General features: G+C 44.2%; 1 protein-coding gene across 1 annotated transcript in view; it reads right to left on the minus strand.

Moving 5' to 3' along the window:
* pan3 (poly(A) specific ribonuclease subunit PAN3) overlaps positions 1–17,777 on the minus strand; it is a 35,993-nt gene that overhangs the window by 16,733 nt on the left and 1,483 nt on the right. The window contains exons 2-8 of the mRNA XM_084747015.1: positions 17,196–17,317; positions 16,066–16,138; positions 15,891–15,961; positions 2,654–2,798; positions 2,162–2,379; positions 834–938; positions 684–741 (exon numbers count right to left, since the gene is read on the minus strand). Coding sequence (XP_084603141.1) covers positions 684–741; positions 834–938; positions 2,162–2,379; positions 2,654–2,798; positions 15,891–15,961; positions 16,066–16,138; positions 17,196–17,317 — 792 coding nt within the window. The remainder of the gene's footprint in view (positions 1–683; positions 742–833; positions 939–2,161; positions 2,380–2,653; positions 2,799–15,890; positions 15,962–16,065; positions 16,139–17,195; positions 17,318–17,777) is intronic.

Below are 17,777 nucleotides of genomic sequence, written 5' to 3' on the forward strand. Positions count from 1 at the left end.
AAGCAAGAATGACACGTTTGTTTACTTGCAAACCAACAACAGAGAATCAAAACTCCTGTTTTAGCCTCTTTACACTGGCTCCCACTATGTTTTAGAATAGATTTTTAGATTGATTACATTTAAGGCTCTTCATAGATTCTCTCCATCCTATATCGCTGACCTCTTGGTACCTTACACCCTGGCACGTACCCTGAGGTCCTCGGGCAGAGGTCTTTTGTCTGTTCCACAGACCCGGCTGAAATTTAATGGGGGCAAAGTGTTTGCAGTCAGGGTCCCGAGGCTCTGGAACAATCTGCCCGAGGAAATCAGGTCGGCCGAGTCATTGATCTCCTTCTTTAAAACATTCCCTTAAGAGAATCCTGATTTTACCCGTGTTTTACTTGTATTTGACCTGTCTTTCTTAAATTTTTTTATTTTTCCTATTCTTGCCTTGTATATTGAATTGTTTTTTAATGAACCAAATTGTTTTTATCTGTTTCTTGCACAACGTTCACAACAATTTTCAACTTGATTGTTTTGCTGCTTATGTGAATTATACTGTGACATGGAATTTGAAAAGTTAGTTGAAATGTTCCTTCTTATAAGAACACATCTTTCATTAACTGTAAAATCTTTTTATTGCAAGCCTGCCTCCACTGGATTTATAACAACTCTGATTTGGGGCAACAGAGTTGACCCTTTACCTGGGTTCTCTGAGTGGTCGATCTGGGCCATGGTTATCAGATGTCGGTTTATCAACTCCTGGAGAAGAAATAAGAGGGTATCACAGACATTACAGATGAAAACTGAGGAGATACTTAGTGAAAAAGGAGAAGAAGGGGAGTGGGAAATACCTGTCGGAGTTCATCAGCCATGAAGAAGGACGGGGCATTGGCTTTCGGCTGCATGTAAGCCACATGGGGTGCAGTGGGGGGATAGATATGGTAGGTAGGAAACACCTGTGATGAAACCAGAGACACACAGCTTCCTATTTATTGAGAAATGAAAACCAGTGTGGCCATACATGTATGATGTTTTCCAACTATAAACTTGTAGCTACGCAAATGAAACAAAACTCAGATCAGACTCTGAATTAAGTATCAAGATGATAACAAAATGCCATGCAGAGCCACGTTATAATCTCTATTTGGCCACAGTGACCTTTTTTTAAAGAGATATTTCCAATTATTTGATGTGCCAACAGCAGCCATGCCCCAGTTTGGAGAACCAGAGAGGGACACTGGCACAGGACCTAAGCACTGAACTGCTGATGACAAGGTCAGCAACAAAACTTTTTTAGCCACGTAAAATAAAAAAAAATCAGTTTTAGTGTATAATTTATTTAGAACATTTTCACTGCTTTACCTTGCACTTTTTGATGGGAAACCGCCATTATATAAGCCTCTTTCTCCAAACCAACCACGCTACATAGGTGAAATCTTTTATTTTACATTGCGAACATGAGAGCTGCTAGTGTACCACTGCCTCAATGTGTTAGTTGTCTTATTGTGTGACTTTGGCTCTGCCTTGCCTTTTAAAAGGTTAGCTCAAATTCACTCAAGTAACACAGGAACACAAACAAACTGAAAGATCAAGGCAGCAGTAGACCAGCAACTTCTGTGTTCTGCAAGGTAAAAGTACTGATTTAACCCATGGAGTTTGGTTGGTTCGCAGAAAGTGATATTTGCCTTTTATAACAGCAGTTTCTTGTTGGAAAAGGATGTCTGACAACACATTAAAGTGGTAAAAATATCCTAAATATAGCATAAGCTTAAATTGATATTGATTTTTGTTTGGCGGAGATTTAAGTGGCTACAATATGTTTTGCTGCTGACCTTGTCCACAGCAGTGCATTGCTTAGCGTCTCCTGCTGCTTCTACAAACTGGAGGTACATCAACCGCTTTCTACGAATATACTGACTATTGATAAGTACATCATATAACCTCATTTCAAAAAATCTAAACTATTCCTTTAAGCTGTGGAGTGTCTGCACTTTTTTGCATTAACAATGGCACCTCATACACAGAAACATAGTCAACAGTCAACCTCCGTTCAGACAAAGACTTAAATGCAGTCTGCTGTTTGAATACGACTTTAAGAGTCTTCTTGCGTAGTCCCAGCTTCAGCCTGCAATTATTTCCTGACTGAAATCTGGAGTGGGATGATGTGTGCAGCACATACCATCCCAGCCATTGGTGCCGGCGTGTTGTCTGTGTAGAAGTAGGTGGTCCCCCCTACAGTCTCTTTCTGGATTATATGTGTGCCCTGGTCAGATGCCGTGGTGGGTACCATGTAGTTGGCAGGGTTTGGGGTGTGACTGCGCCGACGAGGAGCAGGTGAGGTGTGCGGTGTAATTTTTGGGGAGTGGAGAGGAGACGATCCCGCAGACAGGGACATGCCTACAATCAGAGACAAAAGGAAACATAAGTTCAAGAAAGCACATGCAGAACTCACTGGATGCAATCATAAGAGATGAGGACAGCACCCAGAGAAATCTGCTTTTGTTTCATTAATAGAACATATGTCACTATACACAAGAGGGAACTCCCAAACTTGCTGAACTATACAATTTCAGAGCTAAAGATGGAAAACAAAAGTAAGTCATTTGGAAAGTAGAGCAAAGCAGATATAACAGGGTTATTTCTCAGTAGGTAATGCTCTAAAATCCCTCACCTGGGGCCAGCGCAGCAGCTGTGGAGCTGCTGAGGCCAGGATGTGGGAAGAGAGGCGAGGGGAAGGCCTGGACAGTGGACTGGGCCATGGTGGCCATACGTGGAGCTCCCTTTGGGATGAACTCACTTGCTGCCGGGTTAGGAGCCTGGTGGAACAAGGAAAAACACACACAAGCTCTATAAAAACTACCACTCCTGGTAGAGGCAATCAAGACTAAGATGGACATCAAATTCATCCTAGTTAGTTTTCAATACCTGCTCACACAAAAGTGCAGCACTGAACTTTAAAAACAATTGAAAATTAAAGCTGCAAGCAGCGATGAACGGGCCCGAGCACCCCTGCGCCACTCGGGGGGCCGGCCACTGCCTCCTGATGGCCGGACCCGCCCCGGAGCGCAGAGGCCACGCGTCGCCGCGGCCGTCGGACGTCGCCCCGAAGCCATGGTGAGCCCGGAAAACCAAATGGCATTCGACACCTACTCACCCCCGTGCCGATGCAGGGATGGGCGAAGACCTCAAGTGCGCACAAATAATCCACAAAATGTCTCTGTACCGCTCCTCTGGTGTGATTTAAGTGTCTGTAAGAGGTGACAGTAAAATGTAACCCAAAAAGACACCATGTACACCGTGTTTTCAGCCTCATTGTCAACTGTCGCCTCTGAGACTGGAAATGCATGCACACGGCTGAAGCACGTACACAAGCTCTATCCCAAGCGGCACAGCTGCAGCCAAAAAACACTGTTTCTCTTCTATGTCCAAGTGCTCAGACATGTTCTTCTTTTTTGAAAGTTTGCTAAGGAAACTCTATGCATAACAGGTCACTGTTTCTGAGAAAAACTCTGTCTGTTGTCTGAGTGTTTTCCAGCATTAAATCATTTGTGCAGCATGGAGACATTTTGTGGGCTTTTTGTGTTCATTTTTACATTATAAAACTGATCACTCTTCACTTCAATTGCACTGGATGTCACTATGATCATGTTTTCTGTTGAAATTGTTGGAGTATTTTGTGTACTGGAGATCTTCATCCCTCCTCACATCAGCACAGGAATGAGTAGATATTGAGTGCAATTTCATTTTTAGGTGAACTATTTTTGAAAGGAATTCAGTGTTGTTTCCTGCTCCCAGTATTATGTAGCTGTGTCCAGGGCATGCCTATTATCACACATATTAAGTTTGATGCAGATTGGACAATTCTGTAGCCTCTGAGACTGGAAGTGCGTGCACACAGCTGAAGTGGGTACACATGCTGTAGCCCAAGTAATACAGCTGCAGCAAAGAAGTGATGTTTCTCTTCTATGTGAAAGTCTTCAGACATTTTCTTCTCTGTTGAAAGTTAGTTAAACTGTGTGCCTAACAAGTCACTATTTCTGAGAAGAATGCTGTCTGTTATCTGAGTGGCTTACAGGATTACGGCATTCGTGCAGCATTTTCTGTTTGTTTTTCTGTTTATTTTTTTCATTGTAAAACTGATCACTCTTCAATTGTGCTGGATTTGACTACAGTTCTGTTTTCTGCTTAAACTCAGGGAGTGTTTTGTGAACTGGAGATCTGCATCCCTCCTTACATCATCACAGGAATGAGTAGATATTGAGTGCAATTTAATTTTTGGGTGAAGTACTTTTTAAAGGGATTCACTGTCATTTCCTGTCCCCAGTATTACATAGATGTGTTCAGGGCATGCTTATTATCACACATGTGAAGTTTGATGTTTCATGTGTCCTTTACATTAAAGTTATAGCAATTTCCTGTTTCATGGCAAAACGCCAAAATTCGCCACCCCGCTACAGCCACAGCGTTTCACGCTGACCAAATCTTTTAATAAGTTTTAATCACACACTTGTCTAGATGCTCCAGGCCAGTGTTGAAGTCAATTGAAAAATATTTGTAGGAGGAATTAGTTAAAATAGGTCTTGTGGAATACACCAAAATTGAGCACAAAATTCAAAATTGCCAACTTCCTGTTGACTTCAGCCTATGGGTCCAAGAGACTTTTTTGTTCATCTCCCTGTGATACATATGTGTACCAATTTTCGTGCACGCCGGCCAAAACTCACTATTTGCGGCGCCGCACGTCAAAGGGCGTGGCCAAGCCATTTGGCCACGGACATGGACGAAACTCATACCATATGTTCAGAACGGGACTCTTAATAAACATGTAAAATTTCAGGCAGTTTTGACCAAGCACAGGGAGGTTAAAGCCACTTCCTGTGTTTTGGCGAAACGCGTTAATGGGCGTGGCCACGCCATTTGGCCACGGACATGGACGAAACTCATATCATATGTTCAGACTGGGACTGTCAATAAACATGTCAAGTTTCAGGCAGATCTGACCAAGCACAGGGAGGTCATAGCAACTTCCTGTTTTATGGCGAAACATGGACCTTCGCCGCGCCACCAGGGCAACGCCGTTTGACGAGACGTCCTGATCTTCATAATGTAGCATCATCATGGTCTTAAGGCTTTTCAGACCAAATTGGAGTTTGATATAATCAACATAGTGGGAGCAGGACCTCAGACTGTGAAACATGACATTTTCTGTCACCACCAGGGGGCGCTATGAGAATTATGGAATATTTTCATATATTTCCATTCAGGCCCATACACTGATCATACACATGAAGTTTGGTGCAGATCTGACCATGTACCCCAAAAATTATAGCCATTTCCTGTTTCATGGCGAAACGCCAAAATTCGCCGCCACATAACATCCAGGCACTTTATCATGAGGTCGAACTTTTAACAACTTTTAATCACACAGTTGTCTAGATGGTACACAGCGATTTTGAAGTCATTATGACAAACCGTGTCGGAGGAGTTTGTTCAAATTCGACACGTGGAAAAAGCCAAAAACGGGCGCCAAATCCAAAATGGCCGACATCCTGTAGGGTTTAGCCCATGGCTCCAAGAGGCTTTTTTGTGCGTCCCGGTGTGTTCTATCTGCGTACCAAGTTTCGTGCGCGTCGGACAAACATGCCGTCGGGGCTCGTCTGTAGATGGCGCTACTGAGCCATTTCGCCCCGCCCATTCGCGAGACCCCTAAATTACGTAATTTTTCGCCGGGACTGACGCGGCCGCCAAATTTCATGACTTTTCGTATATGTTAAGGCCTCCAAATATGCGATTTACTATTGCCAGAATAATAAGAATAATAATAATAAGAATAATCCGAGCAATTTCAATAGGGCCTCGCACCGCGGGTGCTCGGGCCCTAATTAAAGCTGCAAGCAGCGATGAACGGGCCCGAGCACCCCCGCGCCACTCGGGGGGCCGGCCACCGCCGCCCGCCGGCCGGACCCGCCCCGGAGCGGAGAGGCAACGCGTGGCCGCGTCCGTCCGACGTCGCCCCGAAGCCACAGTGAGCCGGGAAAACTAAACGGCTCTCGATACGCACTCACCCCCGTGCCGATGCAAGGACGTGTGAAGACCTCAAGTGCGCACAAATAACCCACAAACTGTCTCCGCACCGCTCCTGCGGTGTGATTTAAGTGTCTGTAAGAGGTGACAGTAAAATGTAACCCAAAAAGACACCATTTACACCGTGTTTTCAGCCTCATTGTCAACTGTAGCCTCTGAGACTGGAAATGCATGCACATGGCTGAAGCACGTACACAAGCTGTATCACAAGCGGCACAGCTGCAGCCAAAAAACACTGTTTCTCCTCTATGTCCAAGTGCTCAGACATTTTCTTCTGTTTTGAAAGTTTGCTAAGGAAACTCTATGCATAACAGGTCACTGTTTCTGAGAAAAACTCTGTCTGTTGTCTGAGTGTTTTTCAGGATTAAATCATTCGTGCAGCATGGAGACATTTTGTGAGCTTTTTGTGTTCATTTTTACGTTATAAAACTGATCACTCTTCACTTAAATTGCACTGGATGTCACTATGGTTTTGTTTTCTGAGGAAATTGTTGGAGTATTTTGTGTACTGGAGATCTTCATCCCTCCTCACATCAGCACAGGTATGAGTAGATATTGATTGCAATTTCATTTTTAGGTGAACTACTTTTTAAAGGGATTCAGTGTTTTCCTGCTCTCAGTATTACGTATCTGTGTTCAGGGCATGCCTATTATCACACATGTTAAGTTTTATGCAGATTGGACAACTCTGTAGCCTCTTACACTGGAAGTGCGTGCACACAGCTGAAGCTGGTACACATGTTGTAGCCCAAGTAATACAGCTGCAGCAAAGAAATGATGTTTCTCTTCTATGTGAAAGTCTTCAGACATTTTCTGCTCTGTTGAAAGTTAGTTAAACTGTGTGCCTAACAAGACGCTATTTCTGAGAAGAATGCTGTCTGTTATCTGAGTGGCTTCCAGGATTACAGCATTCGTGCAGCATGGAGGCATTTTCTGTTTGTTTTTCTGTTTATTTTTTTCATTTTAAAACTGATCACTCTTCAATTGAGCTGGATTTGACTACAGTTCTGTTTTCTGCTTAAACTCAGGGAGTGTCTTGTGAACTGGAGATCTTCATCCCTCCTCACATCAGCAAAGGAATGAGTAGATACTGAGTGCAAGTTCATTTTTGGGTGAATTACTTTTTAAAGGAATTTACTGTCATTCCATGCCTCCAGTATTACATAGATGTGTTCAGGGCTTGCTTATTATCACACATGTGAAGTCTGATGCAGATTGGCTCATTTACATTAAAGTTATATCAATTTCCTGTTTCATGGCGAAACACCAAAATTCAGCGCCACACCACACCCACAGCATTTAACGCTGACCAAATCTTTTAATAAGTTTTAATCACACACTTGTCTAGATGCTCCAGGCCAGTGTTGAAGTAAATTGAAGAATTTTTGTAGGAGGAATTAGTTAAAATAGGTCTTGTGGAATACACCAAAATTGAGCACAAAATTCAAAATTGCCGACTTCCTGTTGACTTTAGCCTATGGGTCCAAGAGACTTTTTTGTTCATCTCCCTGTGATACATATGTGTACCAATTTTCGTGCACGTCGGCCAAAACTCACTATTTGCGGCGCCGCACGTCAAAGGGCGTGGTCAAGCCATTTGGCCACCCCCATGGACAAAACTCATATCACATGTTCAGGTGGAGACTGTTAATGAACATGTAAAGTTTCAGGCAGTTTTGACCAAGTACAGGGAAGCTAAAGCCACTTCCTGTGTTTTGGCGAAACGCGTTAATGGGCGTGGCCACGCCATTTGGCCACAGACATGGATGAAACTCACACCATTTGTTCGTACCAGGACTGTTAATAAACATGTCAAGTTTCAGGCAGATCTGACCATGTACAGTCCAGTTATAGCAATTCCTGTTTTATGGCGAAGCGTGGACCTTCGCCACACCGCCAGGGCAACGCCGTTTAACGAGACGTCCTGATCTTCAGGATATAGCATCATCAATGTCTCAAGCCTTTTCAGACCAAATTGGAGTTTGATACGGTCAACTTGGTGGGAGCAGGACCTCAAACTGTAAATCATTTCATTTCCTGTCACCAACAGGGGGCGCTATGAGAATTATGGAATATTTTCATATAGGTGTGTTCAGGGCCGGCCTATTATCAGACACGTCAAGTTTGGTGCAGATCTGACCTTTTTTACTAAAGTTATAGCCATTTCCTGTTTCATGGCGAAACATGGACCTTCGCCGCGCCGCCAGGGCAACGCCGTTTGACGAAATGTCCTGATCTTCATAATGTTGCATCATCAAGGTCTTAAGGCTTTTCAGACCAAATTGGAGAGTAATATAATCAACATGGTGGGAGCAGGACCTCAGACTGTAAAACATGACATTTCCTGTCGCCAGCAGGGGGCGCTATGAGAATTATGGAATATTTTCATATATTTCCATTCAGGCCCATACACTGATCATACACATGAAGTTTGGTGCAGATCTGACCATGTACCCCAAAAAGTATGCCCATTTCCTGTTTCATGGCGAAACGCCACAATTCGCCGCCACATAACATCCAGGCACTTTAACATGCCGTGAAACTTTTAACAACTTTTAATCACACAGTTGTCTAGATGGTACACAGCGATTTTGAAGTCATTATGACGAACCGTGTCGGAGGAGTTAGTTCAAATCTGACACGTGGAAAACGCCAAAAACGGGCGCCAAATCCAAAATGGCCGACTTCCTGTAGGGTTTAGCCCATGGCTCCAAGAGGCTTTTTTGTGTGTCCTGGTGTGTTCTATCTGCGTACCAAGTTTCGTGCGCGTCGGAGAAACATGCCGTCGGGGCTCGTCTGTAGATGGCGCTACTGAGCCATTTCGCCCCGCCCATTCGCGAGACCCCTAAATTACGTAATTTTTCGCCGGGACTGACGCGGCCGCCAAATTTCATGAGTTTTTGGACATGTTAAGGCCTCCAAATATGCGATTTACTATTGCCAGAATAATAATAAAGCTGCAAGCAGCGATGAACGGGCCCGAGCACCCCCGCGCCACTCGGGGGGCCGGCCACCGCCTCCCGATGGCCGGACCCGCCCTGGAGCGGAGAGGCCACGCGTCGCCGCGACCGTCCGACGTCGCCCCGAAGCCACAGTGAGCCCCGAAAACCAAACTGCTCTCGACACCCACTCTCCGCCGTGCTGATGCAAGGATGGGCGAAAACCTCAAGTGTGCACAAATAACCCACAAACTGTCTCCGTACCGCTGCTGTGGTGTGATTTAAGTGTCTGTAAGAGGCGACAGTAAAATGTAACCCAAAAAGACACCATTTACACCGTGTTTTCAGCCTCATTGTCAACTGTAGCCTCTGAGACTGGAAATGCATGCACACGGCTGAAGCACGTACACAAGCTGTATCACAAGCGGCACAGCTGCAGCCAAAAAACACAGTTTCTCCTCTATGTCCAAGTGCTGAGACATTTTCTTCTTTGTTGAAAGTTTGCTCAGGAAACTCTATGCATAACAGGTCACTGTTTCTGAGGAAAAACTCTGTCTGTTGTCTGAGTTGTTTCCAGGATTAAATCATTCGTGCAGCATGGAGACATTTTGTGAGCTTTTTGTGTTCATTTTTACATTGTAAAACTGATCACTCTTCAATTGCACTGGATTTGACAACAGTTCTGTTTTCTGCTTAAACTCAGGGAGTGTCTTGTGAACTGGAGATCTTCATCCCTCCTCACGTCAGCACAGGAATGAGTAGATATTGAGTGCAATTTCATTTTTAGGTGAACTACTTTTTAAAGGAATTCAGTGTTGTTTCCTGCTCCCAGTATTACGTAGCTGTGTTCAGGGCATGCCTATTATCACACATGTGAAGTTTGATGCAGATTGGACAATTCTGTAGCCTCTGAGACTGGAAGTACGTGCACACAGCTGAAGCTGGTACACATGCTGTAGCCCAAGTAATACAGCTGCAGCAAAGAAATGATGTTTCTCCTCCATGTCCAAGTGCTCAGACATTTTCTTCTTTTTTGAAAGTTTGCTAAGGAAACTCTATGCATAACAGGTCACTGTTTCTGAGAAAACTCTGTCTGTTGTCTGAGTGTTTCCCAGGATTAAATCATTGGTGCAGCATGGAGACATTTTGTGAGCTTTTTGTGTTCATTTTTACATTGTAAAACTGATCACTCTTCAATTGCACTGGATTTGACTACAGTTCTGTTTTCTGCTTAAACTCAGGGAGTGTCTTGTGAACTGGAGATCTTCATCCCTCCTCACATCAGCACAGGAATGAGTAGATATTGAGTGCAAGTTCATTTTTGGGTGAACTACTTTTTAAAGGAATTTACTGTCATTTCCTGTCGCCAGTATTACATAGATGTCTTCAGGGCATGCTTATTATCACACATGTGAAGTTTGATGCAGATTGGCTCATTTACATTAAAGTTATAGCAATTTCCTGTTTCATGGCAAACGCCAGAATTCGCCACCCCACTACAGCCACAGCGTTTAACGCTGACCAAATCTTTTAATAAGTTTTAATCACACACTTGTGTAGATGCTCCAGGCCAGTGTTGAAGTAAATTGAAGAATTTTTGTAGGAGGAATCAGTTAAAATAGGTCTTGTGGAATACACCAAAATTGAGCACAAAATTCAAAATTGCCGACTTCCTGTTGACTTTAGCCTATGGGTCCAAGAGAGTTTTTTGTTCATCTCCCTGTGATACATATGTGTACCAATTTTCATGCACGTCGGCCAAAACTCACTATTTGCGGCGCCGCAGGTCAAAGGGCGTGGTCAAGCCATTTGGCCACCCCCATGGACAAAATTCATATCACATGTTCAGACTGGGACTGTTAATGAACATGTAAAATTTCAGGCAGTTTTGACCAAGTACAGGGAGGTTAAAGCCACTTCCTGTGTTTTGGCGAAACGCGTTAGTGGGCGTGGCCACGCCATTTGGCCACAGACATGGATGGAACTCATACCATATGTTCAGACCGTGACTCTTAATAAACATGTCAAGTTTCAGGCAGATCTGACCATGTACAGTCCAGTTATAGCAACTTCCTGTGTGTTGGCGAAACATGGACCTTCGCCACGCCGCCAGGGCAACGCCGTTTGACGAGACGTCGTGATATTCAGGATATAGCATCATCATTGTCTTAAGGCTTTTCAGACCAGATTGGAGTTTGATATAGTCAACGTGGTGGGAGCAGGACCTCAGACTGTAAAACATGACATTTCCTGTCGCCAGCAGGGGGCGCTATGAGAATTATGGAATATTTTCATATAGGTGTGTTCAGAGCTGGACTATTATCAGACATGTGAATGTTGGTGCAGATATGACCTTTTTTACTAAAGTTATAGCCATTTCCTGTTTCATGGCGAAACATCAATATTCGCCGCCACACTATGGCCACGCCCTTCAACATGAGGACAATCTTTTAATAACTTTTGATGAGAGTGTAGTCCAGAAGGTAGCCAGCGAATTTGAAGCCATTCTGACTCTTCCCCTAGGAGGAGTTCGTTAAAATGCGTGACAAGTGAAACGCCAAAAATGACCAGGAAATTCAAAATGGCCAACTTCCTGTTGAGTTTGGCCCATGGGTCCAAGAGACTTTTTTGTGCGTCTGGGTGTGATACACATGTGTACCAAGTTTCATGCATGTCCGAGAAACGTGGCGGGGGGGCTGAAGTTTAAAGGGCGTGGTCAAGCCGTTTGGCCACGCCCATCAACGAAATTAATATCATACGTTCAGGCCGGGACCGGTCACACACATGTGAAATTTCATGCCGATATAAACTTGCACACAGAAGTTATTACTAAATATGTCGTTTTTTCAGGCCGCGGTCCTTCGCCGCTCTCCAGCGTCGACACCCTTCGCCAGACCGTCACGACCTTCAAAATGTAGCATCACCCACTTGTTAATGTCATCTTCACCAAATTTGAGCTAGAAATAATCAACACGGTTGGAGCAGCAAGTCACAACCTAAAAAAACTAATTTCCTGTCACCACCAGGGGGCGCTATGACAATTATGGAATATTTTTATATATTTCCATTTAGGCCCATAGACTGATCATACACATGAAGTTAGGTGCAGATGTGACCATGTACCCCAAAGTTATGGCCATTTCCTGTTTCATGGCGAAACGCCAAAATTCGCCGCCACCTAACATCCAGGCGCTTTAACATGACGTGAAACTTTTAATAACTTTTAATCACAAAGTTGTCTAGATGGTACACAGCGATTTTGAAGTCATTATGACGAACCGTGTCGGAGGAGTTCGTTCAAATACGACACGTGGAAAACGCCAAAAACAGGCGCAAAATCCAAAATGGCCGACTTCCTGTAGGGTTTAGCCCATGGCTCCAAGAGGCTTTTTTGTGCGTCTCGGTGTGTTCTATCTGCGTACCAAGTTTCGTGCGCGTCGGAGAAACATGCCGTCGGGGCTCGTCTGTAGATGGCGCTACTGAGCCATTTCGCCCCGCCCTTTCGCGAGACCCTTAAAATACGTAATTTTTCGCCGGGACTGACGCGGCCGCCAAATTTCATGAGTTTTCATATATGTTAAGGCCTCCAAATATGCGATTTACTATTGCCAGAATAATAAGAAGAAGAAGAAAAATAATCCGAGCAATTTCAATAGGTCCTCGCACCGAGGTCGGTGCTCGGGCCCTAATTAAAGCTGCAAGCAGCTGTGACCGGGCCCGAGCACCCCCGCGCCACTCGGGGGGGCCGGCCACCGCCGCCCGCCGGCCGGACCCGCCCCGGGAGCGGAGAGGCCACGCGTCGCCGCGACCGTCGGACGTCGCCCCGAAGCCACAGTGAGCCCGGAAAACCAAACGGCATTCGACACCCACTCTCCCCCGTGCCGATGCGAGGACGGGCGAAGACCTCAAGTGCGCACAAATAACCCACAAACTGTCTCCGTACCGCTCCCGTGGTGTGATTTAAGTGTCTGTAAGAGGTGACAGTAAAATGTAACCCAAAAAGACACCATTTACACCGTGTTTTCAGCCTCATTGCCAACTGTAGCCTCTGAGACTGGAAATGCATGCACACGGCTGAAGCTGGTACACAAGCTCTATCCCAAGCGGCACAGCTGCAGCCATAAAAACACTGTTTCTCCTCTATGTCCAAGTGCTCAGACATTTTCTTCCTTTTTGAAAGTTTGCTAAGGAAACTCTATGCATAACAGGTCACTGTTTCTGAGAAAAACTCTGTCTGTTGTCTGAGTGGTTTCCAGGATTAAATCATTCATGCAGCATGGAGACATTTGTGGGCTTTTTGTGTTCATTTTTTCATTATAAAACTGATCACTCTTCACTTCAATTGCACTGGATGTCACTATGGTTTTGTTTCCTGTTGAAACTCAGGGAGTGTCTTGTGAACTGGAGATCTTCATCCATCCTCACATCAGCACAGGAATGAGTAGATATTGAGTGCAAGTTCATTTTAGGGTGAACTCCTTTTCAAAGGAATTCACTGTCATTTCATGCCCCCAGTATTACATTGCTGTGTTCAGGGCATGCCTATTATCCCACATGTTAAGTTTGATGCAGATTGGTCAATTTACACTAAACTTACAGCAATTTCCTGTTTCATGGCGAAACGCCAAAATTCGGCGCCACGCCACAGCCACAGTGTTTAATGCTGACCAAATCTTTTCAGAAGTTTTAATTACACACTTGTCTAGATGCTCCAGGCCAGTGTTGAAGTAAATTGAAGAATTTTTGTAGGAGGAATTAGTTAAAATAGGTCATGTGAAAAACGCCAAAATTGAGCACGAAATTCAAAATTGCCGACTTCCTGTTGACTTTAGCCTATGGGTCCAAGAGGCTTTTTTGTTCATCTCCCTGTGTTACATATGTGTACCAATTTTTGTAAACATCGGCGAAACTCACTATTTGCGGCGCCGCACGTCAAAGGGCGTGGTCAAGCCATTTGGCCACGCCCATGTACAAAACTCATATCACATGTTCAGACTGGGACTGTTAATGAACATGTAAAGTTTCAGGCAGTTTTGACCAAGTACAGGGAGGCTAAAGCCACTTCCTGTGTTTTGGCGAAACGCATTAATGGGCGTGGCCAAGCCATTTGGCCACAGACATGGACGAAACTCATACCATATGTTCAGACCGGCACTGTTAATAAACATGTGAAGTTTCAGGCAGATCAGAGCACGTACAGTCCAGTTATAGCAACTTCCTGTGTGTTGGCGAAACATGGACCTTCGCCATGCCGCCAGGGCCACGCCGTTTCACGAGATGCCCTGATCTTCATGATGTAGCATCATCATGGTCTTAAGGCTTTTCAGACCAGATTGGAGTTTGATATGGTCAACGTGGTGGGAGCAGGACCTCAAACAGTAAAACAAGTCATTTCCTGTCGCCAACAGGGGGCGCTATGAGAATTATTGAATATTTTCATATAGGCCTGTTCAGGGCTGGACTATTATCAGACATGTGAAGTTTGGTGCAAATTGAACCATTTACACAGAAGTTATAGCAAAAAATTAAAAAATTGAATTCATGGCGAAACGCCAACATTCGCCGCCCCACTATGGCCACGCCCTTCAATTTGAAGAATATCTTTCAATAACTTTTGCTGAGAGTGTAGTGCAGAAGGTAGCCAGCGAATTTGACACTGTTCTGACTCTTCCTGTAAGAGGAGTTCGTTAAAATGCGAGACAAGTGAAACGCCAAAATGACCAGGAAATTCAAAATGGCCGACTTCCTGTCGGGTTTAGCCTATGGGTCCAAGAGACTTTTTTGTGCGTCTGGGTGTGATACACATGTGTACCAAGTTTCTTGCACGTCGGTCAAACGTGGCGGGGGGGCTGCTGTTTAAAGGGCGTGGTCAAGCCGTTTGGCCACGCCCATCGACGAAATTAATATCATACGTTCAGGCCAAGACCTGTCATGCACACATGAAATTTCATGCTGATACAAACTTGTACACAAAAGTTATTGATGAATATGTCGTTTTTTCGGACCGCGGTCCTTCGCCGCTCTCTAGCGTCGACACCCTTCGCCGGACCGTCACGCCCTTCAAAATGTAGCATCACCCACTTGTTAAGGTCATCTTCACCAAATTTGACCTAGAAATAATGAATGCATTTGGAGCAGCATGTCAAAACCCGGAAAAAGTCATTTTCTGCCACCACCAGGGGGCGCTATGACAATTATGGAATATTTTCATATATTTGTGTTCAGGCCCATACACTGATCATACACATGAAGTTTGGTGCAGATCTGACCATGTACCCCAAAATTATAGCCATTTCCTGTTTCATGGCGAGACATCAAAATTCGCCGCCACCTGACGCGCAGGCCCTTCATCACAAACGTAAACCTTCAATAACTTTTGATCACACAGTTGTCTAGATGGTACACAGCGATTTTGAAGTTGATACGACGAATCGTGTGGGACGAGTTCGTTCAAATACGACACGTGCGAAACGCCAAAATTGGCCGCGCCGTTCAAAATGGCCGCCTTCCTGTACGTTTTAGGCTCTTGGTACATACAGACTTTTTTGTGCGTCTGGGCATGTTCTATCTGTGTGCCAAGTTTCGTGCATGTCGGACAAACATGCCGTCGGGGCTCGCCTTTAGATGGCGCTATTGAGCCAATTCGCCGCGCGCATTTTCGAGACCCTTAAAATACGTAATTTTTCGCCGGGACTGACGCGCCCGCCAAATTTGGCGGCCCTACCTATATGGCAAGTCCCCCAAAAATGCGATTAAGTATTGTGAACGAGAATAATAATAATAATAATAATAATAATTCTTGCGATTTCAATAGGGTCCTCGCACCGGTTCGGTGCTCGGGCCCTAATAATTTTGCTGTCTTGGATGAGATGCTTGTGTCCTCACCTTTCTCCTTTGGGAAATGCTAAGAGCACCAAAATCACTGAACAGTGACGATGTCGGAGAGTTCACCGGATCTGTGGAAGACCAAAGAGTGTGAGGAATTGAGCAGTGGTGCTTTTATTATTTAATATACGAGTGCTGCTGATTACTGCTCCACAGAACTCTGCAGGAGTCTTACCATGAGTGCTGTGGCTGAAGTTCTTGGCACCATCGTTGAGGAGACTGGGAGAGCTGCTGCTGGTAGTCATTCGCTAAAGAGAGGAGCATCAAGAACAGATATGAAACATGTTTATCGCTACATTGTCAGCATATATACACTGGCCTCCACCAGCAATGTGACCACACTAACTAGGGATGTCAAAAGAACCGACACATCAGTGCCAAGCTGATGTCAAAATTCTAAAAACATGACAGTGCTTGTTTTTCTACAGTACCGAAAGATGTAATTTTTCAAGACCTGCTGGGACAGTATATAGCCTACAAGCGTTCTAGTCTGCTGTTAAATGCCTAAGGAAGGAAAAGGCCTATTGACACAGACAAACAACAACACACTGACAATTGCAACAAGTGCAGCTGCAGTGACACCTGCATCTCGATGCATTTAAAAAAATAAATAAATAAAATCTGTATGAAAGTATTTTGCGTTCGATGTGGATCATCAGGGATTGATTATAAATTTGCTAAATCCAGCATGCCTTCAAACTTTTCAGACAAAAGGAGGCAACACTTCCAAATTAGTGCAAATTGAGTGAGTTTAAGTTCATGTTACATTAACTACATATTCAAAGTGTTATGCTTATCCTAAAATACGTTTTAATTTTTTTCCAAATTCAAGAAGGCTGGCCATTACTCTGTAGTCAACTGCTCTGGCTGAACAATAGTTGACTACTGTCCTGACCGCTTACTGTTCAGTCTGTGTGATCTGTCAACAAAATATAATGGTAGGATTTTAAATACTAACATGCTGTCACCATGTCACTTAAGTTAAACTACTGCTTGCACTCTGAGTTAAACTTATATTCAGAGTTCAGAAGCAGAAATCCCTTTTGCACCGGCAACATGCTCCCCTGATCGTGATCCGCATCAGGCTCAGATAACTTCTCCCCCAGTCTTTTGTCCTAGATGCTCAGACGCTTCTTATTTCCAGCAGAAAAGAAAAATAACAGCAGCTTCATTTTAGTGTTGTTTTTGTTTTGTTTACTTTGGTATCAAATTGAGTAGTGACCTTACTCAACATACATTTCCAAAGTAGTTTATGTCATGCTGTATGTTCACACTGACTATGCATCTACAGCTTCTCTTATGTACCTGCATCATGGAGTATTTAGACTCCGCTGGGCTCCCAAACCCATTGACCCCAATAAAGCTGCTGCTGAAGTAGGAGTTGGTAAGATTGGCATCGCTCAGAGTTGCGCCTTCCATCCCTGGGACTGTGAATGACAGAAACAAAAGTTTAGCAAACACTTCCTGCAGCGAGATAATGCTGTAATTTAACAGAGACCAGACGGTAAAGTATGCATGTTAATGTCAGCACTACAGAGAGTTTGCATAAAGGGATTGTTCACCCAAAAATTAAAATTCAGTCATTATCAAGTCATCCTCATGCCAGTTTAGTTTTAGTCCACAAAACACAGCTGGAGATTCACAGGAAAACAGTGTTGCTGAATATTTGGATTACACCAGATGAACAGTATGGAGGCGTTTTGTGCTTTTTTACTGGCTGTTTTTTATGTTTGAAATCTGGTCATCTTTCACTTTTAACTGTTTGGTAGATTCAGCAACACTATTCTCCTGTCAAACTCCAGCAGTGTTGTATGGGCTGAAATACTAAACCCGACCTTCAGTTGGCATGAGGGGGAGTAGATAATGACTCAATTATAATATTTGGGT

This window comes from Lutjanus erythropterus, chromosome 21, assembly GCF_056507025.1.
Source record: "Lutjanus erythropterus isolate fLutEry1 chromosome 21, fLutEry1.hap2, whole genome shotgun sequence".
Taxonomy (NCBI): domain Eukaryota; kingdom Metazoa; phylum Chordata; class Actinopteri; order Lutjaniformes; family Lutjanidae; genus Lutjanus; species Lutjanus erythropterus.